This window comes from Xyrauchen texanus, chromosome 41, assembly GCF_025860055.1.
Source record: "Xyrauchen texanus isolate HMW12.3.18 chromosome 41, RBS_HiC_50CHRs, whole genome shotgun sequence".
Classification (NCBI taxonomy): domain Eukaryota; kingdom Metazoa; phylum Chordata; class Actinopteri; order Cypriniformes; family Catostomidae; genus Xyrauchen; species Xyrauchen texanus.
The window spans coordinates 6,330,075-6,357,536 of NC_068316.1; the positions used below are offsets into that span (position 1 = coordinate 6,330,075).

Below are 27,462 nucleotides of genomic sequence, written 5' to 3' on the forward strand. Positions count from 1 at the left end.
GTAGTGAGACATACAGCAATACATTTAATAGAACAAGGAGCTTTGTATATAAGAATAAAATTAGGATGATTGATAACTATGATACTCCATGATTCTCGTAATGAAGATATTGTAACGACGGATACAAAAACGTTCTGTTTGTTCAATCATTAATTGTCCTATCATGAAGTTACACATTCTTCCAACTTGTAAATGTGATAATTGTGTACAGGTGACAAAAAATGTGTAAGACTGAGAATTTAATTTTATTAAATCTACATCACTGGACACAGTTTCACAGGTCATGCGATATGCAGTTTGTAGAATTAAATTAATAACAATAATGACTGTTTCAACATTAACAACACCGATAACATTAGAACATAAAAACTACAAACATTTCAACATTGATCAAATTAGCTAGTCAAACACGTTGCATTTCATTCTCTGGAATTACTCTCAAAAGAAACTGTAAACGTCATCACTTTGTCGGCGCGCTTGAGCATGTCCAATTAAATTTGGTGTTCAGCTGTGTTTGATTTAAGTAAATCAAATTTAAATAAATCAAATGGGGTTAAAGACAGAGCTAAGAGTTAATATTTTCAGTTAGAAGCACATTCCATTCCAAGAAAAAAAAAGGACCTCTATTTTTGTGGTACAGTTTGTGTCCCGAGAGTTACATTTAACAATACGTGAAAAATGGTACCACAAACTAAGAAAAATACAACAACAACAAAAACAAACTCGACAAAAAGGAGCTGGCTTTTGTCATTCATTTGACAGTGTTTGCCACTGACATCAAGTACCTAAAATGTCCTGAAAATAGAAAACAATAAGTCACCATCCATTAAAATAATCAAATAAAATGTAATCGAAAATAACCTTATTGTCCAGTCAAGAAAGCCCAAAACAAAAAAATTACATTAAAAATGTAATCCACTCGGTACAAAAAGTATAAAAATAAAAACAAGCTACATCATCCTTGAAGAGGGGTCTGATGAAAAATGTCCCAAGTTCTGCTTTTGTCGTCTTCCACGATTATTCTTCGGACATTTCCTTTAAAGAAATAAAATAGAATAACACCAAAATAAATCACATAACTTTAAATAAGCAGTGCTTGACTGTGATTATAAGAATAGTTGTCAAATTTGGGTAATGCTTTGCATTAATATTTAACTATAAACAGTATAAAATAAACTATGACACTATTAGACTAGTATTCACCCTGTTATCTGTACTACACAAAAGAGAAGGTTTCTGCTGGTGTCTAAATCATAAATTAGCTCAAATGAAACAGTCGAAGCACCATTGTTAAAGGGACAGTTCACTATAAAATAAAAATTCTGTTTTTATCTGGCAGACTGACAGCCTCAGTCACCATTCACTTTCATTGCATCTTTTTCAAAACAATGAAAGTAAAGGGTAACTGAGGCAAACATTTAGCCTAATATCTCAAGCCTTCAATATAGCTACCTTTTTACCTTGGCTTATAGTGTAGCAAACCACTTTTACAAATGTAGCTTCCCCAACAGTGTATTAATGAAACTCAATCTACTAAAGGAGAGTGAGATTTATTAGGCACTTACCTGGTAATGCACATTACAACTGCCACAATAATGGCAATCTGCACAGCTCCAATGATAGCAGCTATAAGCACATAATGAAGTTTCTGACCACTGGGTACCACATACAGGATGTTAAAGTCTGCGATCTCCTCACACTGTGTCCCCGTGTAGCCTGAATCACACCTATGGAAATACAAGAAACTATATGAAACTTCTTTGTTGAAATGCCATTTGATAACAAACAAGTCAAATGATTAACATGATTCCATGCAACCAAATTTCCATCCGACACTCACCGACAGGAGGCGATACCATAATTAAATTCACACTGGCCATGAACGCAGAAGTTAGCGTAGTCATCTGTGCAGGGGACAGGCATCCAACCGTATCCTTTTCCATCACCAGCTTTTGCTGGGTCTAAAAATAGGACAATCAACTGTAAACCACATTGCTGAAAGTGTACCACATTTAACCTCTTTACTTATATTAGCATTCAGCAAAATGCAAAGGATTGTAGCTATTTGAAGCATTTTTGAACATTGCTGGAGAATATTTCATAATTATTTTTTTTTATCAAAAATGTACATTAAAAGCGTTTATAATTAAATTAAACCTTCACTAGATTAGTTTAATGAACCCTTTTCACAGCCTCTGATAATGCATTTCCACCTTATATAGCAGCATATATCTTGCAAACTACAGTTGGCATCTTGATCTCTTCTGACTGTTGTATTCCACTGCTCTCTATTTTTTCCTCTTTTGGAAGTTGTGTAAACATAATAAAAAAAAAACAAATTTTTTTTTTACTGTTGGAGCAAATGGGAACGTAAATATAATATTTACTGTGGTCTCCCTTTCAGGGCAATTGAAGTTTACCCCACTATAATTTACTTCCACGTTCTAATCCCCGAAATAAGAAAAGGGTCCGTTATTTTCTTTGGTTATATGAGTATATCACTGCACGAAAAAGCATTAATCTAACATGTTTTTATGGAAGAATATAATTATTAGTGGGCTTACCGGTAAATTCAGGCTTGTAGGGAATTCCAGCATCAGTTTTTTTGCCTTTGTCTTTATCTGGGTGATGGAAAAAACAAAAAAAGGATTGGTTTTGGATGATGCAATCACTTTAGAACATCTAACATCCCACACCTTTTAACCAAGTATCAATGACTTTTTCAGTCATTCTTTTTTATTATTTTATACAGATCTTAATAATTTAATGTATAAATTAAAAATACATTTATGTTAGAGCTGAGCACAAGTAGAAAAAATGTATATTGACTATTGGAAATTTCATGACTTCCAAACATCTTTGTTTCCATCTATCCATTTAACTTGTTACAAAAAAATCCTGTCATTTCTTTTCGATTAGTGAGTTTTCAGAGATTCAGTAACATTTTTTGCATCAGTAATAAATTCAGTGTTTAAAAAAATGTATCACTGAATGCAAGTTGTAACATTTGAGCCACTATATAACAATTTAAGGCAATTCAATTTAAGAAATATATATATATATTTTTTCCCCCACAATGTGTTCATTTAATTATGCTGATTATTATTTTAGTATTATTTTGATTGTAATAATATATTCATTTGGTTGATTCTCACAAAACCTGTCAAGAAAATGTCCTGCACATATTTAACCCCAAATCAATTCAAAATTAATATGAAATTATATTTCGCATAAAGAAAATGAAGCCTATATTTATGACCACTAAGATTTGTTGTCATTGTGACATTATTTTCAGGACATTTAAGCTAATTTTACCCCCCAATTCTTATTAACACAACGTGTCTGTGCATTTTAATTTTATTATTAACGGTGTTTTCAAAGATGATTTTATTTCCATGACAGAGTAATTCTTTTTTACTATATTACAGTAAATAAATATGATATTGTACAATGAATTTTGCTATTAAAATCAGTGAAAATTAAAGGCAGTAATACAAAAAGGGAGTACTACTATTATGTACAAATAATTTACAATTTAATTAATATAACCTTTTTCACAGTGCGGTAATTAGAATATCATAATGTCTTTTTTTTTGCAATGCGGTTATGATAAATGGGGGGTAAAGTGTGCATAACTGTCAAGAAAATAAGGTAATTTTTTCAATATAATAATACAACAGTCCGTCTGATTATGGGTATTGATAGGGCCTGACCTGGGCATCTCCCCAGATGTTTCACGTCTATCTGTTCCTGCTTCATGCAGGAAGCCTCTCGCACAAGGCAGGGGTTGTGGTACGAGTTTCCGTCTGTACCGCATACAGGATTCTCATTATGCCCACTACAGTCGATTTTACACGAACAGCTGCAACAAAAAGAACGAAAGACATAGTTAAATGTTGTAAGTCACATTTGTGTTATGAATATTTACATAATGCCCAACACAAATATATTTCTGGTACAAGCACCTCACGAGTACTTTTACTGGTACTTTGTGTAATTGTTGTCTCCCCCTGGTGGTTCATTCATTAATGGTGCTCCATTATGAGGCCAATCTATTTCAAGCTATGAGCGTTTGAGTGTTGATGTAGGAAAAAGTTTTCCTTGGGCTCTACAGTGCTACAGTGGTTCCTGGACCTAGTCCATACTCTTTATTAGCACTTGGCATGAAAAAATGTGAAAACAAAAAGGAAAAACAAACCAGGCAGAAAACTTTAGATACAAAAACTTTTGTAGTGCTTCTTTTGCATCCCAAGGGTGTAGTTATTTTCTCACTTTGATAGAGCTGAATAATTTCCCAGATTGTTTTTGTATTATACAGAATGGCAGTTGTTTCCAATTTAAAAAAAATAAACATTCATTACCTTCATGAGCTGGTATGAAATAGCATGGGGACTCATTATATACAGACTCTTGAGTAATCTCTTAAAATTGGCAAGACTACATAACCGGTAATCATAAAGGAATTAAGCAGCACGTACGAGTCTTCGTCCTCGGCATCTTCGTCACATTCCGCGCCGTACTTACAGCTGCTGCATTTTGTGACTTTCTTGACCGAATCTGTGCCTGATCCCTCATATTCTGCAAGACAATTATAAAACAAATTCAGTTACATTTAATAAATAAAATTACATATCTTTTAAGGCAGTAAACACAGCACTGATTCTTCTTAAACAGTTTTGAAGGGTTCTCATGTATACTGTGCACTTTAGGCTGCTTTTCCTTTACTATCCAACTCAATCATTAAAAAAAAAAAAGTGAGTATTGGAATTTTAATTTTGAAAATTAATGTGTACACCGGCACAATTTATATTTGTCTACAAAAATAATTTCAATCATTTAATTACAAACATTCAGATCAAAAGGTTTTAAAGATCACTTTAGATTATCCACTTGATTTACAGCTTAAAATTCAATGGCATAGCATACATTAAAAAAAATGGACAGACTCAACAGCACGTGAGCATTTTTGCTGTGCTCTGTAATTTGCTGTAATGACAACTCTACAGTGGCCTCATGCGCAAATGGCACCCGAACCAGGGGAGGCACAAACTAAGCGCAGAGTCACTCTTTTATCACTGAACTGGCCAATTCAGCACAACGGAGCTAAAATTAACCTCAGATGGTGTGTTTTCTTTTGGCTAATCTACTGAGCTCTGGATTGCTGGGAGATTACCCATTTTTGGGATAATTTGAAGTCTGAAGGTCAAATTCCTAGAAATTACAATGTTACGATTTCCTCAATATTATTGTCTTTTTGATTTGGTCCAAAAAGACAAATTAAAACATACCTCCATCCCCAGATCCCGAGCTGCTGTCTGGAAACCAAAAAAAGAAGTCATTTTTAACTTTCCATCTATGAACGCACATAAAACCCCAATTCCGAAAAAGTTGGGACAGTATGAAAAATGCTAATAAAAACAAAAAGGAGTGATTTGTAAATTATATTCACCATTTGCTATATTAAAAGCACTACAACTAAACATTATATGATGTTTTACCTTGTGAATTTAATTTTGTTTTAAATAAGATAATTTCAAATCAGATGATTGCAACACACTCCAAAAAAGTTGGGACAGGCGAGTGTTTACGTCAGTGAAACATCACCATTTCTTCTAATAACACTTATTAAGCATTTAGGCACAGAAGACACAAGTTTATGTTTAAAATGTGGAATTTTCCCCCATTCATCCATTATGCAGGTCTTCAGCTGCGCAATTGTACGGGGTCTTCTTGCCATAATGTGTGCTTCATAATGCACCACACATTCTCAATTGGAGATGGTCAGGACTGCAGGCAGACCAATCTAGCACCTGCACTCTCTGCTTATTCGGCCAGTATGTGGTTTGAAGTTGTCCTGTTGAAAATGCCAGGACGTCCCTGGAAAAGGACGCTGCTCCAAAATTTTTACATATCTGTCTACATTAATGGTGCCCTCACAGATGTGTGAGTTAACATGCCATGAGCTCTGACACACCCCTGGCCCATACAGACACTAGCTTTTGGACCTGAAGCTGATAAAACCTTGGATGGTCCTTTTTCTATTTGGCCTGGAAAACATGACGGCTGTGTTTTTAAACCCATGTTCATGATATCCATTACAGATTTACACATTTCTAAGACAGTGATGTCTGAGGGATCAGAGATCACGCACATTCAGAAATGGTCTTCATCTTGCCCTTTACGCACAGAGATTTCACCATATTCCTTGAATCTTTTAACTATATTGTGCACTGTTTAGGGTGAAATGCCCAAAATACTTCTAGTTTCTCTTTGGGAAAATTGTTCTCAAAGTGCTGGATTATTTGTTGGCAAATTCACAAGTCTCAAATGATCCTTGTTCTTGAAGTCTATGCTGTTTTTGGAGGACCCTTATACAGTATACGACACATGACCTTACCTGTTTAACATCTCGTGTTTCATGTCGCCTTGTTATTTTACCTTGTCAAATTGTTATTAGTCTTAAATTGCCCCGTCTCATCTTTTTTGGAACGTGCTGCAATCATCTGATTTGAAATTACTGTCCATTAAAACAATTAAATAAAAAATGAAATTCACAAGGTAAGACAAATAATGTGTAGTTGTTGTGTTTTCAATTTAGCAAAGGGTGAATGTTAATTTACAAATCAAAATTTTTTATTTATTAGCATTTTTCATAATGTCCCAACTTTTTCAGAATTGAGTTATACCTCATAAAACATTAAGCAGAGTTTATTCAATAGTATATAATGCTACAGTTGAAGTCAGAAGTTTACATACGCCTTAGCCAAATACATTTCAACTCAGTTTTTCAGAATTCCTGTCATTTAATCATAGAAAACATTCCCTGTCTTAGGTCAGTTAGGATCATTACTTCATTTTATTAATTTTTCAGATATAAAATGTCAGAATAATAGTAGAGTGAATTATTTATTTCAACTTTTATTTCTTTCATCACATTTCCAGTGGGCCAGAAGTTTACATCCACTTTGTTAGCATTTGGTAGCATTGCCTTTATATTGTAAGTTGGGTCAAATGTTTTGGGTATCCTTCCACAGCTCCATCTGTGCTGTTTTTCAACAGTTTTTCTGTGTAAATATGCACTAAACTGACATATTTGACAGCGCCTCACTGTTTTTCTGTGTCTCCTATAACAGCACTGTTTTGTAGGTGGCTTATATATAACTTGAACTTTTAAAAACACTCAAGACTTTTTTTAGAGCAAGAACGGTTTGATTAGAACAGCCCCTGAGGATTTAAAAAATTTTTTTTTATGAATTAACAATATAGGTTTAGAATACAATGGAGGTAAATATTGAATATTAATATTGACAGAACTTTTATTTTTGGGTGACTATTCTATACTATTCACTATTGAGTGTGTGCAAATGTCTGAGATTTGTTCTAATATAATTAGCACAGTCATTGTAATATGAACTGAGCCAGAAGATGTTAGGCTTTCGTTTCATGTAGTTGACTCACCAGGATAGCAGGTGCCCTCAGAGGCCAGAGAAATTGGTCTCTGCTGCGTACAGGCTGCCTGTCTCAGATAGCATTCATTCTGATAGGTGTCTCCGTTAGAACCACACACGGGGATGTAGTTCTTAGGGCACTGCGGCAAATAGGGAGAGATGACAAATGAGAAAGGCTTCTCAGATACAGAACGTTTTGAAGAACAGGGTGTATGACTGAGTATGGACTAGGTCCATTGATCACTGGTGTGATTTTTCAGACTAGCATGTTTGAGATATGGGCTCATTTATTTTCCTATTTATGTAAAAAAAGAAGTAAAATGCTAAAGCATTGATCCCGTAGGATAATTTGAATAATTCCCAGAAGCACAAAGAAAAATCATAAGGACCAAGTGCTACTAGGCATAGTGGTCTGAAGCCATTGGATGCAAGGCAAGGCAAGTTTATTTATATAGCACATTTCATACACAATGATAATTCTAAGTAATTTAAATATGTATATGAATAATGTTACAAAATACATACTAACATTTGAAATAAACTATCCTAATAAATGTAATAGCCTAACGGTACGCTGTTTACGGTTGCCAAGCAACATAGCAACTTGGCTCATCAATATACAGTAGAATACAGAAGTGATAAGTGCTCACAAGTGTGCATTTATTGCCTTTTTTAAATGGTTATGGACATAAAATTACATTTTTATTTAAAAAAAAGAACAACATTACAAAGTATTTTTTAAATATGTGTACCTGAAACTGGCATACGCATTTGAGGTCAGCACCATTGTCTCGACAGGTCCCATCATAACGGCACGTAGTAGCATCACACACACGTAAGTCGCTCTTCTTTTCTGACAGATCTGCTGGGGTACAACAGAAGCCAAACTTTAAAACAAAAAAGGATGAGGATGATTAACCCACACAGACCCAAAAATAGAGATTGATGATGTATTCTCTTTCCCGCTTTGAACTTTTTTTTTTAGGAATCCACTGATTATAGGAGCATATTGATGATTTTTTTTATTTATATATATATATATATATATATATATACCAAAACTACAGTTGTGAAACACTTCAGGGTGTCATGCATTTTATTATTTTTAAATACTGTAAACAAAGAGAAGATCATACCTCTCTTACTTCGACTAAGCCATGTTGATAATTGACCCGGGTAGCGCTGTTTCATTCCACTTTTGAAGAGAGCAAAATGTGCTCCAAAACATACAGATGGCAGGAACAGGCTAATTTATATTCACGAGCAAAGCTCTAACGGATTGTTCAGTGAAACGTTGCGATCCCCTGCCATCCTGCTTTTCAGAAATTCGGAAATTTGCGGGCCACTTCAAATGAAGCGAGTGACGTCACTGTAAGTGTATTGGTGTGTGGTAGGGTCCCTTTTGCAGTGTAGACAGCGCACAGCTTACTGGGGCTGGCAAGCATTATGTTGATGTAACCAGTCCTAATTGCCCCGCTCCGAACGGGACTCGAACCGGCGTGGGAGGCGCGTGCTCTATCAAGGAGGCTAAAGGCTACAGCCCCTAGAATCAGTCGCTAGTGCACCTCTTGAGGTCAGGAGAGTGAGGTTTACACACTGCACAGCTCTCTACCAGCTGGCTCCCATTACACTCACCCCCCCTAAACCTCACTCCCATCCGGGTCACGGCACCATTGTAACCAGTCCTAATTGCCCCGCTCCGAATGGGACTCGAACCGGCGTGGGAGGCGGGTACTCTAACAAGGAGGCTAAAGGCTACAGCCTCTAGAATCAGTTGCTAGTGCACCTCTTGAGGTCAGGAGAGTGAGGTTTACACACTGCACAGCTCTCTACCAGCTGGCTCCCGGTACATTGAGTCAAGAATATTAAATGAACCATGTAAAATCCCACGAGCGGTGCTAATAATTCAGCAGTGGCGCAGCGCCGCGACAAAATGCAACTATGGTAAACACTGGAATGAGGCTTACAATCTGCCAAAAATCTAGAAAGTAGGTCACACAGGTTTGGAGCAACATGACAGTGAGTATATGACATTGAATGACAATGAATACAAATTTCTGGTAAACTATTTCTTTAGCATCACGAGGGCAGAGCAGGTGCGGTGCGGACTGGTCTCAACCACTCAGACCACATGTTCAACTGCAAAAAGGCTGCTGGGGTTTTCACACTTGAACCCTCTTAAAAAGAACCAAACTGAGACTTTTTTTCAGTTCAACCACAAACAAATAAATATATAAACAGTGAAACAAAGTCTTCTTCATATCCAAATGTTACCATCCACTGTGTACCTGTTTTTGTCCATTTTGTGACAGGATCTCATCCCACTAATCATCATCATTAGTTTTTGAAACAGTCAACTTGAATATTAGGGATGCTCCAATCAGGATTTTAACATCCGACACCAATCTCCAATTTTCATCTCATCAATCGATGCTGATCATTTAACTTTTATCAGCAGCTCTGTCAAAACTGGTTATATGTAAGCTGTCTGCTCAATGTCACTGTTAACTACATTTCCCTGTTGGTAAAACCATAGTTGTTGCCTAGATTTTGCTGTCAAAAATAATGTTGATTGATTGAATAATTTAGTATACACAAAATATAAATGTTACTCTTTATTCTAGGCCTTAAAAACTAGTAGGCTTATACAAACTATTCTTTACTGTATATAAGACAGTCCTAAAGAATGAGGCTTAATGTCTAACTGAAGTTGAACTGATAACCCATTTGTGTAATTCAATTTAAAGTGAAAATATTGGTTAGTTTGTTACCATTTAATTTAATTATTTGTATTCATTATTTTATTATATTTAATTTAGCAATACATTATATTATAGTAACTAAATATTTTATATAGATTTATACAGGTGAAACTCAAAAAATTAGAATATCGTGCAAAAGTTCATTAATTTCAGTAATTCAACTTAAAAGGTGAAACTAATATATTATATAGACTCATTTCAAGCAAAGTAAGATATTTCAAGCCTTTATTTGATATAATTTTGATGATTATGGCTTACAGCTTATGTAAACCCCAAATTCAGAATCTCAGAAAATTAGAATATTGTGAAAAGGTTCAGTATTGTAGGCTCAAAGTGTCACACTCTAATCAGCTAAACACCTGCAAAGGGTTCCTGAACCTTTAAATGGTCTCTCAGTCTGGTTCAGTTGAATTCACAATCATGGGGAAGACTGCTGACCTGACAGTTGTGCAGAAAACCATCATTGACACCCTCCACAAGGAGGGAAAGCCTCAAAAGGTAATTGCAAAAGAAGTTGGATGTTCTCAAAGTGCTGTATCAAAGCACATTAATAGAAAGTTAAGTGGAAGGGAAAAGTGTGGAAGAAAAAGGTGCACAAGCAGCAGGGATGACCGTAGCCTGGAGAGGATTGTCAGGAAAAGGCCATTCAAATGTGTGGGGAGCTTCACAAGGAGTGGACTGAGGCTGGAGTTACTGCATCAAGAGCCACCACACACAGACGGGTCCTGGACATGGGCTTCAAATGTCAAACGTCTTACCTGGGCTAAAGAAAAAAAGAACTGGTCTGTTGCTCAGTGGTCCAAAGTCCTCTTTTCTGATGAGAGCAAATTTTGCATCTCATTTGGAAACCAAGGTCCCAGAGTCTGGAGGAAGAATGGAGAGGCACACAATCCAAGATGCTTGAAGTCCAGTGTGAAGTTTCCACAGTCTGTGTTGGTTTGGGGAGCCATGTCATCGGCTGGTGTTGGTCCACTGTGCTTTATTAAGTCCAGAGTCAACGCAGCCGTCTACCGGGACATTTTAGAGCACTTCATGCTTCCTTCAGCTGACAAGCTTTATGGAGATGCTGACTTCATTTTCCAGCAGGACTTGGCACCTGCCCACACTGCCAAAAGTACCAAAACCTTGTTCAATGACCATGGTATTACTGTGCTTGATTGGCCAGCAAACTCACCTGACCTGAACCCCATAGAGAATCTATGGGGCATTATAAGAGAAAGATGAGAGACATGAGACCAAACAATGCAGAAGAGCTGAAGGCCGCTATTGAAGCATCTTGGTCTTCCATAACACCTCAGCAGTGCCACAGGCTGATAGCATCCATGCCACGCCGCATTGAGGCAGTAATTAATGCAAAGGGGCCCAAACCAAGTACTGAGTACATATGCATGATTATACTTTTCAGAGGGCCGACATTTCTGTATTTAAAATCCTTTTTTTTTATTGATTTCATGTAATATTCTAATTTTCTGAGATTCTGAATTTGGGGTTTTCATAAACTGTAAGCCGTAATCATCAAAATTATATCAAATAAAGGCTTGAAATATCTTACTTAGCTTGTAATGAGTCTATATAATATATTAGTTTCACCTTTTAAGTTGAATTACTGAAATTAATGAACTTTTGCACGATATTCTAATTTTTCGAGTTTCACCTGTATGTTCCTACCTTTTCATTTTGTTGGATGTTGGTAATATTAGTTCCGCTTTCACATGTTTCCGTGGGGAGTGTAATAAGGGCGACACGCTCTCTCGTGAGGTAAACAAATGACAGGAGAATGAAGAGCGCATGTTTCTGGATTCAACAGGTGTTACTGTTAATGCTGTTTGCTCAGCAATCATTTAATAAAGATGTTTGAATTATACCCCATCTTGTATTCTGCGATATCATTATGATACCTGTGCCTTGCGGAGACTGAGATGCTGCTACCGCAGATAATAATAACGGTAGTTTTGTGTAAATCAAGCGTTTAGCGCACGTAAGCAAACAACCGAACTCTGATCACTTCTGATACTCTTAAGCATGAGAGGGAGTTGTGGAGCACAGAACCGCTCTGAAAACACTGTAACAATTCGCTAATTTAATATAGACTGGACTGAGCAGCGCAAATAAACTTTGACGAGAGCAGACTATTTATTTAATTAAATCGCAGCCCTTGCTATTTAATAATCGCACAAGGTCATATCGCGGTTTAGATTTCATTTCGATAAATTGTGCAGCCCTATGGGAAACTATGATTTTTTTTTCTTTAATTCAGTGTTTTTAAATAGCTTTATAATAACCAATAATTTCTAAGGCAAGTTAGAAGGCCAATAATAACAATTCTTACTTTTATCCCCAGTATATAAATAAAGATTTCAAATAAATGACAACAATGCACCTCAATAAAAGGTCATTGTGCATGCAAATTAAGGGCACTGAGCAGCCGTAACCCTCGTGTAAATCCAAGAAGATGAGAGGAGGCGTAAAACAGCCGTTAATGAGGAGCAGACACTTAAAGCCACTACACACGATTTCTGGCATGTGGCTGAGACGTGCATTTGGAAAATGTCTTGAATGCTGCGGCCACAGAAACCCAGCCAAGTGGTTTTGGAGAGAGGAAGTGTTCCAGATTAAAAAAAGACTGCATAGACTTAAGACAAGTGAAGTTTGGAGGAGCAGCTTGAGAAGTTCATTAATAAAGGTGTTGAAACAAGATGGGAGGTTAATCTATGGAGGTGTTAAAGTGCTGTGATAAATGATACTTAGGTCTAGTAATAAATTCACTATCAAATCTAGCTAAATTTCAGAACTTGCTGTCTATTTGAATAAACTATTATTGTTGTTTTTTCAGTAATAATAAGTACCTGGAGATGGCTAACAAAAAAAAAAAAGTGCCTGTGCCATATTTACATACCATGGCACTCTAAAGTACAAAGAATAGATGTCCAAAAAAAAACATGGTATTACCATGATGACGTCCCAAAAAATAAAAACATTATATTACAATAGTAGTCCATAAAACATGTCAAATTTATCCACTTGGGAGCGTTTTCGAAAAGTTCTGTTTTTGCTATCAAATACGGCATCTCAGTGTGGATGGAAGGCCAAAACGTAGAGAAAAAATATGCATTTTCAAATAAAAACCAATTAGTGTGGATATGGCCTTAAGTTCAAATAGTTTGCCGTTTCGGTTTGTGCATACAATTAATACTCTTGTGAAACTGCAGAAGTCAGACCTGGTAACAACACGTTCTATAAAAACAACCAGCATTGCTACTTACTTTACAATAACGAGTTCAATCTGTATTTCCCCATTACATAAAACATTCCTAAATTGAACTGACTGAGATGTGCAAATGATGAATACACCATGCGATAAGGCCTAACCTTCACAACGGACCTCATTCAACTCTGAACTCCCAGTTCCTTAAACTTCCCTCATCTGAACTGACCCAGTTCCGATCGCCTATCTCCAAACAAACACAATGCACAATGTGTGTGATGCTAAAGTGGGGCAGAGGGGAGACCCAGATCTCATACTGAACAAAGATAATCAGAGCCGTGACAGAAATCAATGCCATTTGAAAGATAAGGACATCAGTCCATTGCCTGTAGCCAAACAGCTCATCCGCTCAAGACCAGTCGATACTCATCTTCTCAATGGGTCAATAGAGCCTGCACAGTCTCGTTAAAAAGGAGGAAGTTGTGGCATTATTTATCTGAACTTTAGGTCTAAATCCCATCTAAAGGACTTTTTAACTGCATACCGTGCTAGTTTCTTTCACACTTGTCTAACTTTAACAGATTAAAAAACATTTGGACAAAGTTCAGTGCAATACTTTCCAAGGTTCAAAATACGTTCAAGGTAGCCATGCAACTCTTCTCGTGTTATGCCAATATAACTTTCATGATGCTTCTGAAAAGACCAGCAAATGTTGTGTTTTGGATTTAGATGTCCCCGCCACCAGGTTTCTTAACTACCTTAACCAGCGAGACGTCCTTGGTCAAACAGCTTCACCACAAAGACCACCCGGCTGACACCAAACAAGTACTAGCATAAACTAGCAGCACAGACCTATATTGGTAAAACTGATATTATATTATATATACTGTATGTTAAGTCCAAGGTCTCAAACTCTTTATAAATAATATGATTCTAGAATTGAAGATTACATATGATTCATGAAACTACACAACACAATAACAATATTCTCTTTAAAATTAGGGCTGTCGATAGATGAAACATTTTAAATGAATTAATCACATGGTATGCCGATTAATCAAATTAATCGCATATATAAATATTTCCTGAGACAGCCCCTCAAATAACGATAATTCAATATATAATGATTAAATCATTATAAATAAAATATATATGTATTATAATAAAATTACTGTAAAGGAGTCAATGGAAAGTAGGAGGCGAGAACCGGCTTGATAATATAAATAATATTTTAATAATAAATTAGACACAAACACACATGACGGACATGTCCGTTAACGATCTCTCTCTCCCGCACCACCATCTGTCATCGGCCTTTATCCCTCTCTGAGACTTAATTAGCCTGATAAGGGACCAGGTGTGTATAATCACAACCCGGCCCGCCCTCCGCCCTGCCACAATTACATTTCACAATTTTGCAATTCACATAAAGCAATGACTTGAATATACCTCTTCTACGAATAACGTGTTTTCAATTACCAAGTTCGAAGTCATTTTGATATTTTTTCTGCGTTTTAAAGTAAACAATGTGATGTGGTGTAACCATTCAGAGGCAGTAAAAAAGTTTAATTAAAAGCTGAAATTGTTGAAAAAAAAAAAAAATACATTTTGGCAAGAGTAGTGCAGAATAACCTTTCATTATTATTTCTTACAAACAATATATGATTCATATTTTAAGTCATATGGTGTATCCAACATGTATGGTAGGTAGCCAATTTATTTTCATATGACAAAAAAATAAAAAATAAAACCCCTTTAGACCCTCAAGACTGTTTGTGAAGTTTAAAAGAAAATCATTATTGTGTCATATCATTAAATGCCAATCTAATGCTGGAGGAAACAGGTAGACAAGTATCTATATCCACAGTAAAACGAGTCCTACAGTACTGTGCAAAAGTTTTAGGCACTTGTGAAAAATGTTGCATAATGATGATGTCTTCTTACATAATGACATAAATAGTTTTCATTTACCACTTAATGTCATACAAAGTCCAAAAAACATTAAAAAAAACTTTGCCTTTAAAACAGCACCAAATCTCCTAGGTACTCCTGGACACAGTTTTTCTAGGTTGTTGGCAGATAGGATGTTCCAAGCTTATTGGAGAATTTGCCATAGTACTTCTATCTATTTAGGCTGTCTCAATTGATTCTGACTCTTTATGTCAGACTGACACGATGTTCAGTGGGGGGCTTTGTGGGGGACATGACATCTTTTTCAGGGCTCCCTGTTCTTCTATTCTAATCATTTCTATTTGCAAAAGTAATGTTTGGGAGTCTAACGTTTATATTTCCTATTGACACACTAAAGCTGAAGCTATAAATAACCATCTTAAGACAAATGCTTTGGTGAAACATCTCATTTGTAGAAGATTTTTGCACAGGCTGCTCAGCAAAGAAGAAGCCACTGCTCCAAAACTGCCATAAAAAAGCAGACTACACTTTGCAAGTGCACATGGGGACAAAGATCTTACTTTTTGTAGAAATATCCTCTGGTCTAATGAAACAAAAATGTAACTCTTTGGCCATAATGAACATTGTTATGTTTGTAAGAAAAAGGGTGAGGGTTGCAAGCCGAAGATCATCATCCCAACCGTAAAGCACGGTGAGGCAGCATCATGTTGTGGGGTGCTTTGCTGCAGGAGGGACTGGTGAACTTCACAAAATAGATGGCATCATGCAGAAAGAATATTATGAAGCAACATCTCAAGACATCAGCCAGGAAGTTAAAGCTCGGTCACAAATAGGTCTTCCAAATGGACAATGACCCCAAGAATACCTCCAGAGTTGTGGCAAAATGGCTTAAGGACAACCTCAATCTGATTTTATGGGCAGAACTGAAAAAGCATGTGTGAGCAAGGAGGCCTACAAACCTGACTCAGTTACACCAGTTCTGTCTGGAGGAATGGGCCAACATTACAGCTTATTGTGAGAAGCTTGTGGAAGGCTACCCAAAACGTTTGAACCAAGTTAAACAATATAATAAGCAATGCTACCAAATACTAACAAAGTGTATGTAAACTTCTGTCCCACTGGGAATGTGATGAAAGAAATAAAAGCTGAAATGAATCATTCTCTCTACTATTATTCTGGCATTTCACATTCTTTTTTTTTTATCCCCTTTTCTACCAATTTGGAATGCCCAATTCCCACTACTTTGTAGGTCCTCGTGGTGGTGCGACTCTTTACTTGTCCATGACCCTTTAAACAACTTTACAAATTTCCTTTGGTCTAGTCTTGATTTAAGAAGAACGTTTGTCCTGTATCCTCGAGAGACATAACCCTGTCTTTTATTATGTTTGTTCGTGTGTGTGTGTGTGTGTGCGTGTGTGTGAGCTCTGGGCTGTGATTTAATTGTATAACTGTAAATTGCTGAGAGGGATGTGAGTATTATAAGGGGGTTTCTCTATTGATTCTGTAGTCACTCTTCTTTGCCTCTGGTATATAAGGGACACACAAAGACAGACAATACATGAATTAAGAGGGACAGAAGAGAGTGATATAGAGGAGAGGCAATGATGTAAGAGTAATGTTTATTGGTGGGTGATAAGAGGACAAATGTACAGTGGAGTCCAAAAGTCTGAGACCATTAATGACTGCATTCTTTTCAAATTGAATACCATTTTTCATCAGAAATAATATTATCAGCAAAACAATTGTGAAAAGTTCAACTGAAAAATTTGTATTAATTTTAAAACCTCTTAGTAGCATGGCAAATGTTTGATATGGTAAACATCACAAATTTGATTAGTCACCAAGGAAAAGTGCAGAATCTTAAAAAATTTCTTAGACTTCTGTACCCCACAATATATTCTGCCAGACACTGCAGGGCACATTTGGGTTGAGTGTTGTGGTTAAGGCTCTAAAAAGAGAGTAGATGACTAGAGCTTGTTTTTGTTATCGACTTCCAACCAGAATTCATTGCAGTAGAGTTGTACTCTTGTAATTAGTTCAGTTGGATCTTTGAGATCAAAAACGCCATGAAACGTGTCTTATAGTCTTTGGCTTTAAGATCAAAGATTCTAAGGTATGAAGCTATCATACCATTACACTTTGAAGGAGTGCAGTTGATGCAGTCTAGTGGTCTCGAAATTACACAGCTTTGATCTGCAGGACTGTTAATTCATTAAGTTTGATATACTTGGTTCAACCTCAGTTTGGCAGTGGATGGTGTACGTCTTAGGACTTAATTTCACCGCAAGTTGATTTGTAGCTGCATGCAACCACTGAATCGAAAGTCAACGGGGCCAATGGTAAAGATTATATGCTGTATGTATATACACTCTCTGAGCACTTTATTAGGAACCCTATAACCCAAATAAAGTGCCAGATGTGGTATTTTGCTGTTATAGCCCATCCGCCTCAAGATTTGGCGTGTTGTGCATTCTAAGATTCTATTCTGCTCATTACAATTGTACAGAGTGGTTATCTGAGTTACCGTAGACTTTCTGTCAGCTTGAAGCAGTTTGTCCATTCTCTGTTGACCTCTTACATCAACAAGGCATTTCCATCCATAAAACTGCCACTCAATGGATGTTTTTTTTTTTTGGCACCATTCTGAAGAAACTGTTGTGCATGAAAATCCCAGAAGATCAGCAGTTACAGAATTACTCAAACCAGCCCGTCTCACACCAACAATCATGTCACAGTCTAAATCACTTAGCTCCTGACCTGTATATGCCTGATTTTATGCATTGCACTGGGTCCAGAAACCTTGGATTGGTTCCAGCCGGACCACAAGACATCATGACATCAGGTGCCCCATCTAACCATTTCTGCACTTTAGGTTAGCAGCGCAACAAAACAATGAAGCTCTGTACACAGCAAGCACTCTGGAGCATAGACAGCACTGATCTTTCAGTGCTATAGCCTTGAATATTTTTCTCTAACACCGAACATGCATAATTTATTAACTTTTGCGCACCGAACACGTTGCCTCTCTCCCCTGGCCTGCAACATGAGGGACTGCATAGTAGAGCCTTAGACGCGTGTATTTTAACGACAGTAGACCATAACGGAAAAATACAGTGAGCAGCAATACAGACAGATACCTTCATCTTTCCCTAAAATACACTACAGGAAATGAAAATGAAGCAAAGTGAAACAATCTTTATGTGTCTGGTAAGACTCAGAGAGTTCAGCTAAGCAAAATTTGTAACAGGACAATTTATTGTGGCTCCAGAGCACCGTTAGACTGTATATAATTTTTTCCCCCATCTAACATTTTCTTTATTACTCAGCATGTTTCCAGCCTATTGATAATAATCCAAAATATTTTTGTTTAAATGTACGGCAAAAAAGACAACCCAAACTTTGAAATTACGAGTTCTCTGTTTATGATGAAAAACATTTAAATTGCCCATTTGATAGTCAGCCCATTTATACTTAACTATAGCAAACACTATTTTTAAACTGCACTATATTTATATTCATTGTTGGTTTGTTTTTGGTAGATTCGCATTTTATGGAAAATGTAAAAATGGTTCATAAAGACTTTTACATTACATACATTTTCTCTCAGATGTTACCCCTGAACTCCAATACAGTCTTTCCTCAGTCACAAGGTCTCCTATGACCCCATAGGTATCTGAATGTAAAATATATATATGGTAGAAGATCCCCTGTAGCCCAGTTCTTTGATTGTCTTTGGGTCCCCATCATCCCCCCAATGTCCTCATCCTTGTCCAGTTATTAAGAGACTTTTTGACTGTTTATGATTTATGATTTTTTTTTAATTTTATTTAACAAAGTATTGCTGCCGACTTGGAAATGTATAATAATTTTTCAGACAAAATTGCAATACACTATGTCATTAGTCCGAATGGTTATGAAACAATGTATTATTGTCAGGCCATTTGGTGGGATGGAAATGTTGAGACCGGACCTCTTGTAACTTTAATTGAATACTCCTGGTGTATAGTTATTGATGCAACAAATTTAACTAAACACAATTTTTAGATATTACTTAACCTTTGGATAATCTTGGACTTTTGCATAATCCATTAACACTTTAAAATGAAAATACTTCATCTCATTTGATTTTCTCTTATTATTCAGAAGTTGATGGACACAAATCAAATTGGATGAGCCACACTTGAAGCCATTGCAAAATAGCCTATCGGTGCACACCTATGACTGCACATCAGTTGCACTCTATATTAATGAGTGCGTTTACATGCACAGCAATGTAAAACAACAGCCCAAGAAACCAGCACGTTTTTAAATCATCAAATGATTCTCTGCTTTTAACATCAAAACATAAACTATCAGTCAACCACACAATACTTGCGCACATTGGTAAGAACGGCATGCAAAAATCCATGTGTGCTGATCAGTTTGTCCTTAAACCATTTATGGCCATACCCCGAGAAAGGAAAGCCATTTAAATGAATAGTTCACCCAAATCATTTACTCACCCTTGTGCCGTCTCAAACTTTTCTTTTTTCTGTGGAACACAAAGATATTTTCAAGGATATATGATGTGTTTATGTCTATACAATGCAAGTCAGTGGGGCCCACAACCATCAAACTCCATAAAAGATATAAAGGCAGCATAAAGGTAATCATCCGACACGATAAGACTCGAAATAAGGCAGTGGTGCAGTAGTGTCTGAAGAGGTGGGCATATTGTGAATTTATGAAGGAGTATTCATAAATTCATACACACACACACAACATGCCTCCGATCTCATTTATTTACATGTATATACAGTATATATGTATAATGTTAAAAAAAAATTCAGTTCCATTAAAAATTATGATTGTAATTGTAATTATAGTCCCACATGAATTTACAAAATGTATATCAGGGTAAGTTTCTTGCTGGCATGGTGTAAAGAACAACTAAGAACCATGGTATGGTAACTTGATGTTAAATATGTATTTATATGTATATGTCTTATTAATGTTCCTTTCATTAGGCTACTACGAAATTTACTTTCATTAATAAACTAATACATACATAATACGCAATAAACTGTTAAGCATTGTATAGCTTATATGTGTGTAGTAAAGTTCACATTAACACATTATCTTGTATTACCATATGTAGCCTACGTAATAATGGTTATTTGTTTTATTTGTGTACTATAATGTGCTTTTCTGTGTATAGTGAAAAAAAAATGTAACTAAGAAATATACATTTAAATGATTTGATATCAAGAGAGAAAGGCACCACCGACAGCAGTAAAAGACACCAAAAAAAAGAAATTTGATATAATTACTGGACACAGTTGTCCAGCATCTGCAAAGAGCATCAAAAACTAGCACGGGTGCAATAACATGCAGTATTTTCACAAAGTTGAATTGCATAAGTTCAATTTAAATGTATGATGTACAGCTCAAAATATGCTTCCTCCTTGTGCATCAGCATTAGCTGGAAATGTCCCGCCCCTTAAACGGAAAATATTATTGGTTAGCAAATATCAATCGCATCTGAAATGAACGTTCTGATTGATGGATTAGCTTTGTTGTACTGTCTGTTTTACCAATGCATCAGTTGCTGTACACTTTTAAAAATAATAATAATAATAATAATACAAAAATACAAAATCTCTCACCAGTGCTGTGGCATTGTGTTATTAGATTGAAAACTTCCATTTTGGTTTGTCACCCAAAACCGAGTGTATGGATTACCTTTTAGATGCCTTTATGTCCTTTTTGGAGCTTGAAAATTTTGGACCCTATTGTATGGAAATAAACACCACTTCTCATTCAGTTTATCTTTGTTTGTGTTTGTGCTGCAGAAAAAAGACTAAGTCTGAGACAGCATGAGGTTCAGTAATGATGAGCGAATTATTTCTGGGTGACCTGTTCCTTTAAAGGGGTCATGACATGGGTTTTTTTATTGTATTATTATGTTCCTTTAGGTGCAATTATAGTATTAATATATTTTTTTTTAAGAAAAACTTTTAAAATCTAGTGATTTATGACCTTTTCCCACCCTGTTTCTCATCCTCTGATTCAAACAGTCTGTTTTGGGGCGTTTTCCATTTAAGACTTCAGTGTTAACGCCCACTGTTATGATTGGCTAACGTCAGTGCCTATGTATCAATTATTGACGCCCCAGCCAGAACAAAATGCAAGTAAACTAAGTAAAAACACTGTGATTATTCATAATGAATGAAATTGCGCTTTAAAAAGTAGTTTAAAGTTTAAAATAGATTACTTACAGTTTGCGTTGTCGTTGTTCCCAGAATAGTCGGCACAGACTTATCTTTGAGCAACAGTTTTCTGGCAAAGCCAGCATCATATTGAGATTTGTTCTCAAAACAGTCATCCTTAAAATGTACAGAACAAACGCTTAAGTTAACACTGCCGTGACTGGGACGTCCGAAAAAATAAACTGCATCCATTTTTCCCTGACGTCTGGATCTTTCGGCAGCTTATTCAGAGGTTTTGTTTGACCACAGCCAGGAACAGCACATCTGTGTGGCATCGTAATTTTCCTGTGCACAAGTAGTCTCTATCAGAGCTCGCTGTCCATCGACTGAACACTTGTGAGGCGACGGCGATACTGAAATGAGCGTAGTTGTCTTTGCGCTTAAAGCGTAGTTATCTTGTGCTGGAGGCGGTCATATGCAAACGCTGTTACGTCACTTCTAACCGTCACGTCACTTCTAACCATGAATCCAGAACGAGCTGTATTTTGAGCTTGATTAAATAAATGATTCGTTTAGAATGGGGAGGACGTCTTAAAATATTAAACTTGCAGGACGTTTTAATGATACAAAGACCTCTTATATACCAAAAGATCAAGGCAAATTTGGTTTCTCATGTCATGACCCCTTTAAGGTGTTTATATGACCTCATATGTTGCTGGCTTGTTAAGCATTGGTGTAAGATGGTGCATTTAAACGCGCTCATTGTGTCAAGTTGCCAGACTGCACTCTGCTTCATGTTGTACCCAATAACACCCATATAAGTTGACTTGACAAGTTGAATAACTTGACATGTCCCGTTCTGTATTTTCACATAACTCAATGTTTCTTTGTCTCTTTCATGTGTAAATAACATACAATGATAGCTTTGCAAATATCTGCAATGTATAAATAGTGTTGCAAAATCTCTGCCAGTTTTCTACCTTTGCATGGTATATGCTGTCATAACATCCAGCCATCATACTGGATTTTTGAGAGCCAAAGTTCATCTTAAAGACAATATTTCAACTGCAGTCCAAACAAGTCAATTTATAGCCACATGTAACCACTGAATATAAGTCAGCAATGCCAGTAATTACAAGAACTATAAAAAAAATACCAGAACCATATCAGTATAACTTGAGGAAGGAACTGGTTCTTGAATGAGGTCTTCTGGAGTATGCATGGACAACTTAGTCTTGAGTTTAACCATCAAAGTAGTGATATAACTACAAGCAAAGAAAGAAACAAAGGTCTACCCACTTTGGCAGTGTATGTGGGTGGGAGTAATTGTGGTTTACTGTGGGTTGGGCCTCTTTGAAGGCACCATCTGTGAAGGGGTTCCTTAAAATAATTGCCTCTTTATTATATGTTTTTGTGGAAATGACAGAATCTTCAAGCATGACATCAGAGTTACTTTAGGAATGCACACATGGTTGTACAAACAAAAGCATGAAGGTACAACACTATATGAAAGAAATATATATATATATATATATATAATTGCAGTGGAGTCCAAATATCTGTGACCACACTGAAAATGTTTAAACAAAAAGTTTAAGGATTTAGATAAAATGTAAGAAAATGTATGTAAAATGTACAAGAAACATTTGCATTTTTTCTATGTCACTGAACAAATGTAAGCAAATTTGTGTCACTGACCATGTTGACTCCTATACTGTAGGCTATGTGAAAGGTGAGGTCAGATTTTCTTTGATTCCATTGATGCACACAAGGTGCTCTTTGGAAAATTCTCCTTTAAAATAGCATGACAACATGTAACGTGAACATATTGCTTTAAATGTGTTTGCAAGCACCCAAGCTTTCCAATACTGCTTCCCTCCAGTCAAACTCCCGCTACGGCATACGCCATTGATTTTACACCTATAGGCTACGGGGAAGCTATGTGCATAAAGCATTTCTCTTGCTCCAGACTGATTTAGAGGCAGTTTGTCTGTTCAATGGAAAGTCATTAAATTGACTGATGAGTTTAAGAGTTGGGTTTTCATATGCCTTGGTTTAGAGTGCCGGCATCCTTGAATATAAAAAGCCGGATGCATGTCAATTGATATTCTTTCAGATCTGTGTGCTTTGTGCTTTGAGGGATGTGTGTTTCAACAGGGGTCTTGAAATGGGCTGAAGAATACTAATAGGTATATACCAGGTCCAATACAAATCAAGCTCAATCGACAGCATTTTGTGGTAAGATATTGATTTCCACAAAACATCATTTTGACTCGTTCCTCCTTTTCTTTTAAAAAAGCAAAAATATTGGTTCCAATGAGGCACATACAATGGAAATTAAATTGGCATATTTGTAAACGTTCATATACTCACAGTTTCAAAAGTGTATCTACAAGATGTAGACAATATGCGTGTTAACATAGTTTTAGCGTGATAAAAATACTTATTATATCCAATTTTACAACTTCATTGCCACAATGATGTAATGCCATAAACCATGTAATTCCAATATTACAGCTCATAAAATACACAAGTTTAAACAGAAGAATTCATTATTCTTCTTTAATAAAATGATAAGCTTCACATTTCTTCCTTTAATTAAACCCTCCAACAATTGGCCCCATTTACTTACCCAAATTATTTGTTTTGGTACAGTACTACAGTAAGGCACTTACAATGGAAGTGAATGGGGTCAGTCCATAAAAGCTAAACTACACATCATTTTCAATGATCACCACAAGATGTAAACAATAGACATGTTCATATGATTTTAGTGTGATAAAATAGCTTACCTTGGCTGCGTTTCCCAAAAGCATTGGCGCCTCTACGTTCAACTTAAGCTTGTAAAGCTTTTGGGAAACGCAGCTCTAATCTGTGTAAAGTTATATCCAATACGGCAACTTCGTTGTCATGAAAACGCAACCCTGTAATCCCAGTACTGGATAAAACTTCACACATATATGGTTAGTAAGCAGTTTCATCACACTAAAATCATATAAACAAGTCTATTGTTTACATCTTGTTGCTAAACTATTGAAACAATCAGCATTTTAGCATTTATGTACTGGCCCATTCACTTCCATTGTAAGTGTCTTACTATAACCACTTTTCAAAATTACTTTTGTGGTAATCAACACTATGCCACGAATGCTATTGGTTGATCTTAAACCCTGAATATTCCTTTAAGAAATCATTCTATGTAGCTTTAGACTTTAGAGGTTCCTAATTCATGAGACAGTTCCTGTCCAGGTAAAACAAAGATGAGTGCTCTGATTGGTAAGTGCACAGGAAGTGATCCACAGTAAATGCTATTTAAAACATTATCTAATGACATGATCTAAAATTCAAATGGGTGAAATCAAATAGAGTTGGTTCACAGTTCACATTAGGCCTTCACTTAAAGGTAAATTGTCTCATTTAAAAACATCCAGGACAGCACTGGGTTCTATAATAAAAGAAGGCAAGCTATTAACACACCTTGCATTAATGCAATTCTTCTGCAGTGTTTGTAAGGCCAAAAATAGGATGTCTAGTGAATTAGTGACACCAAGAAGCGCATCAATGAAGGGTGCATTTTTTGGTTGTGGTCAGAACTACCCAACTGCTCAGGGCAATTGTGATGCCCCTGAGACTTTCCCCATTGTGTCCCTGCCTTTTACAAAACCAGCCCCGCGTTTATGCAGGACAGCCACTGATTAAACCTCTGGTGCCTGCAGCTTTGAATCTGAAAACACTGGTGCACAATGGCAGCTATTGTCAGCTGCTTTTCCTTCTATTAATTCTAGGTGACAAAAAGGGTGTCAGGATTTTAAAAAGAAAGACAGCTAGAAGAAGGGGAAAAAAAACTCCAGCCCATCTGGAGAGTTAACATTATATACAATGACCCAAAAGGCAGAGATGGCCATTCTGTTGAAAAGGTTACATTTGAAAAGGCTACTTTGATAATTTGTATGCATTATGCAGTCAATTAATTTGTATCAAGTCATCAGGTTGCTAATGTAGTCTTCAGTTTTTGTGTGCTGCACCTTAACAAGGCCTCGAAATGTGGACAATGCCCCTTAAAACATTATAAAGTAATATGATATAACCACTTAAAAGGATAGTTCACCCCAAAATGTAAGCCTATGTCACCATTCATTGCATCTTTTTTTTCCATAAAATGAAAATGAATGGTAAGAGGCTTGCATTCTGCCCAAGGGTGTAGATTTGGCTTATTATACTTGTAAATGTAGCATGAAGCATTTACATTTTTCCAATGCTCATGGTATAAGTAATGGGGTGGGGGGGTACCTGCTTGTTTTGATTATTGGGAGGGTTACCTAAGTATCACAACTATTTAATAATCAGACTATAACAATAAAATATAATATTGGAATTCTAATAATAATAACTAGGCTATAACACTAACAAAATTACTGTTGACAAACAAAGTCAATTATGGCAATATGAAGAATGCAGACTTGATATTAAGGACCTGATAACCAATTATTGCTCTATCCCTACATTTTTATATAAGCCTATGTAGATAACCTAAACCGATCAAAAACCATTAGTAGAATGCATCAAGTATGGTTCAATCGAAATAGCATGACACAACATTACTCCTGCACTAAGTTGGTAACATCCAATATTCAATCTATAGTACAATGAACACGTTTCTAGGGCAATGGTAGAACATAAAAGACAAAAAATTAAATCACAGCACCATAAAAGTTTTTTTTAAAATAGGCCTATTTCATTCAAGTATTAAATAGATCCCATTGGTCATCATTCAGGACAGTACAAGGACAGGCTCACCGTTGTATTCTCAAGCTGCAGTTGACAAATCCATCCAGGATTAACCATGTGGCTTTAAAAATTACACTTGGCCTATCCTTAACCCGTGCATGGATGGATAACCACACGTAGCTTAAAAAGGCCAACCAGCATCTCATTATCTTAAAACCCATGGTTTCAAATCTGTGGAATAAATGGTCACCATAGACCCCTGATGTGAGTGATGTTGTAGGGTGGGGTTCATGTTTGCCTTTTATATTTTCTCACCTGATCTGTTCTATCAGAGATGGATACCTCACTTAAGACTATCCAAAGCATTGAAAGAGTACTGTATTACATGGGCACAAATAAAGATACCCCCATACATCAGTTTATTGCACTGATTGGTAAGTCACATTTTAGCATCCCTACACTGCCTGTATGTTGGAAGCCTCTGGAGGCCATGCTTGCTGCTCCATCTTCAAGATGCAAACAACAAATCTTCAACAAAGATACACAGGGAGCATGCATTAAATCCCATGCAACAAATTAAATTCTGGAAGCATACCTAAACAGCCTTTGCCTTTGCCGGACGCACAGTCAGTGTTTTGCGGGTGGGACGACTGGACAGATCCCAATACAGTGCTGAGGGCAATGGTCAGCAGGCAGAAAAAAGACCGTTTTGGTCCGGTCCACCTTACAAGCCCACTGCCCACCAACATGATTCAATGCAACAGCAGTCTATATCTCCGCTTTGACCTGTTAAATAAAGATACCGCGTAACAAATGAGGAGCGACCTATGGATGATGCGTTCCGTTTTAAAACGTGTTTGTGTCCCAGGAAGGCAGATCGAGCCAAGCGAGCATCACTCCGGTTAAAAACAATCGCGCATTTCGATTACAAGCACATTTGCATGGGTTTGCTGTTGTGTGTGTATTGCATTGAGCTCGTGCGTGCATCAATAATAGCTCGCGGACATCTTTGTGTGCATCTCTTGCGCGTCTTTTTGCTGGTTTGTCAAACTCCGAAGAGACCGAACCCGACGCGCATCGAGTGTTTTGCGTCCTTTATAAGTCCTTCTTCATCAACAGCTGCCGTTTGTAGCGATTTGCAATCCTTTCGTCTCGCGGCAATATCGCAATTCTCCTTGCCTAAAGTCCCTACAACAAAGGGTCGGCACGAATAGGTTGCA

The 27,462-nt window shown here is 36.6% G+C and overlaps 1 protein-coding gene across 4 annotated transcripts; it reads right to left on the reverse strand.

Moving 5' to 3' along the window:
* Positions 1 to 27,462, reverse strand: LOC127634456 (tomoregulin-1-like). Of its 4 annotated transcripts, none has more exons than XM_052114035.1 (10): positions 8,585 to 9,968; positions 8,201 to 8,310; positions 7,459 to 7,588; positions 5,289 to 5,315; positions 4,479 to 4,578; positions 3,714 to 3,862; positions 2,565 to 2,621; positions 1,841 to 1,961; positions 1,566 to 1,727; positions 1 to 1,035 (listed from the first exon to the last, which is right to left on the reverse strand). In XM_052114035.1, exons 1-10 carry the CDS (start codon positions 8,637 to 8,639, stop codon positions 951 to 953), a joined length of 996 nt encoding a protein of 331 aa, XP_051969995.1. In that variant the 5' UTR covers positions 8,640 to 9,968; the 3' UTR covers positions 1 to 950. The 4 variants fall into 4 exon arrangements, with proteins under 4 accessions (XP_051969995.1, XP_051969994.1, XP_051969993.1 ...); XM_052114034.1 differs by having other exon boundaries at positions 8,201 to 8,313; XM_052114033.1 differs by lacking the exon at positions 8,585 to 9,968 and adding an exon at positions 26,838 to 27,462 and having other exon boundaries at positions 2 to 1,035.

What these genes read in the sequence shown, in the direction of transcription:
- LOC127634456 (XM_052114032.1), bottom strand. Translation starts at nt 26,991, where the DNA reads ATGTTGGTGGGCAGTGGGCTTGTAAGGTGGACCGGACCAAAACGGTCT. An exon ending in TGAGGGCACCTGCTATCCTG is followed by an intron (nt 5,316 to 7,458) that starts GTGAGTCAACTA and finishes TTTGGTTTCCAG; the next exon opens with ACAGCAGCTCGGGATCTGGG. An exon ending in CTCGGGATCTGGGGATGGAG is followed by an intron (nt 4,579 to 5,288) that starts GTATGTTTTAAT and finishes ATTGTCTTGCAG; the next exon opens with AATATGAGGGATCAGGCACA.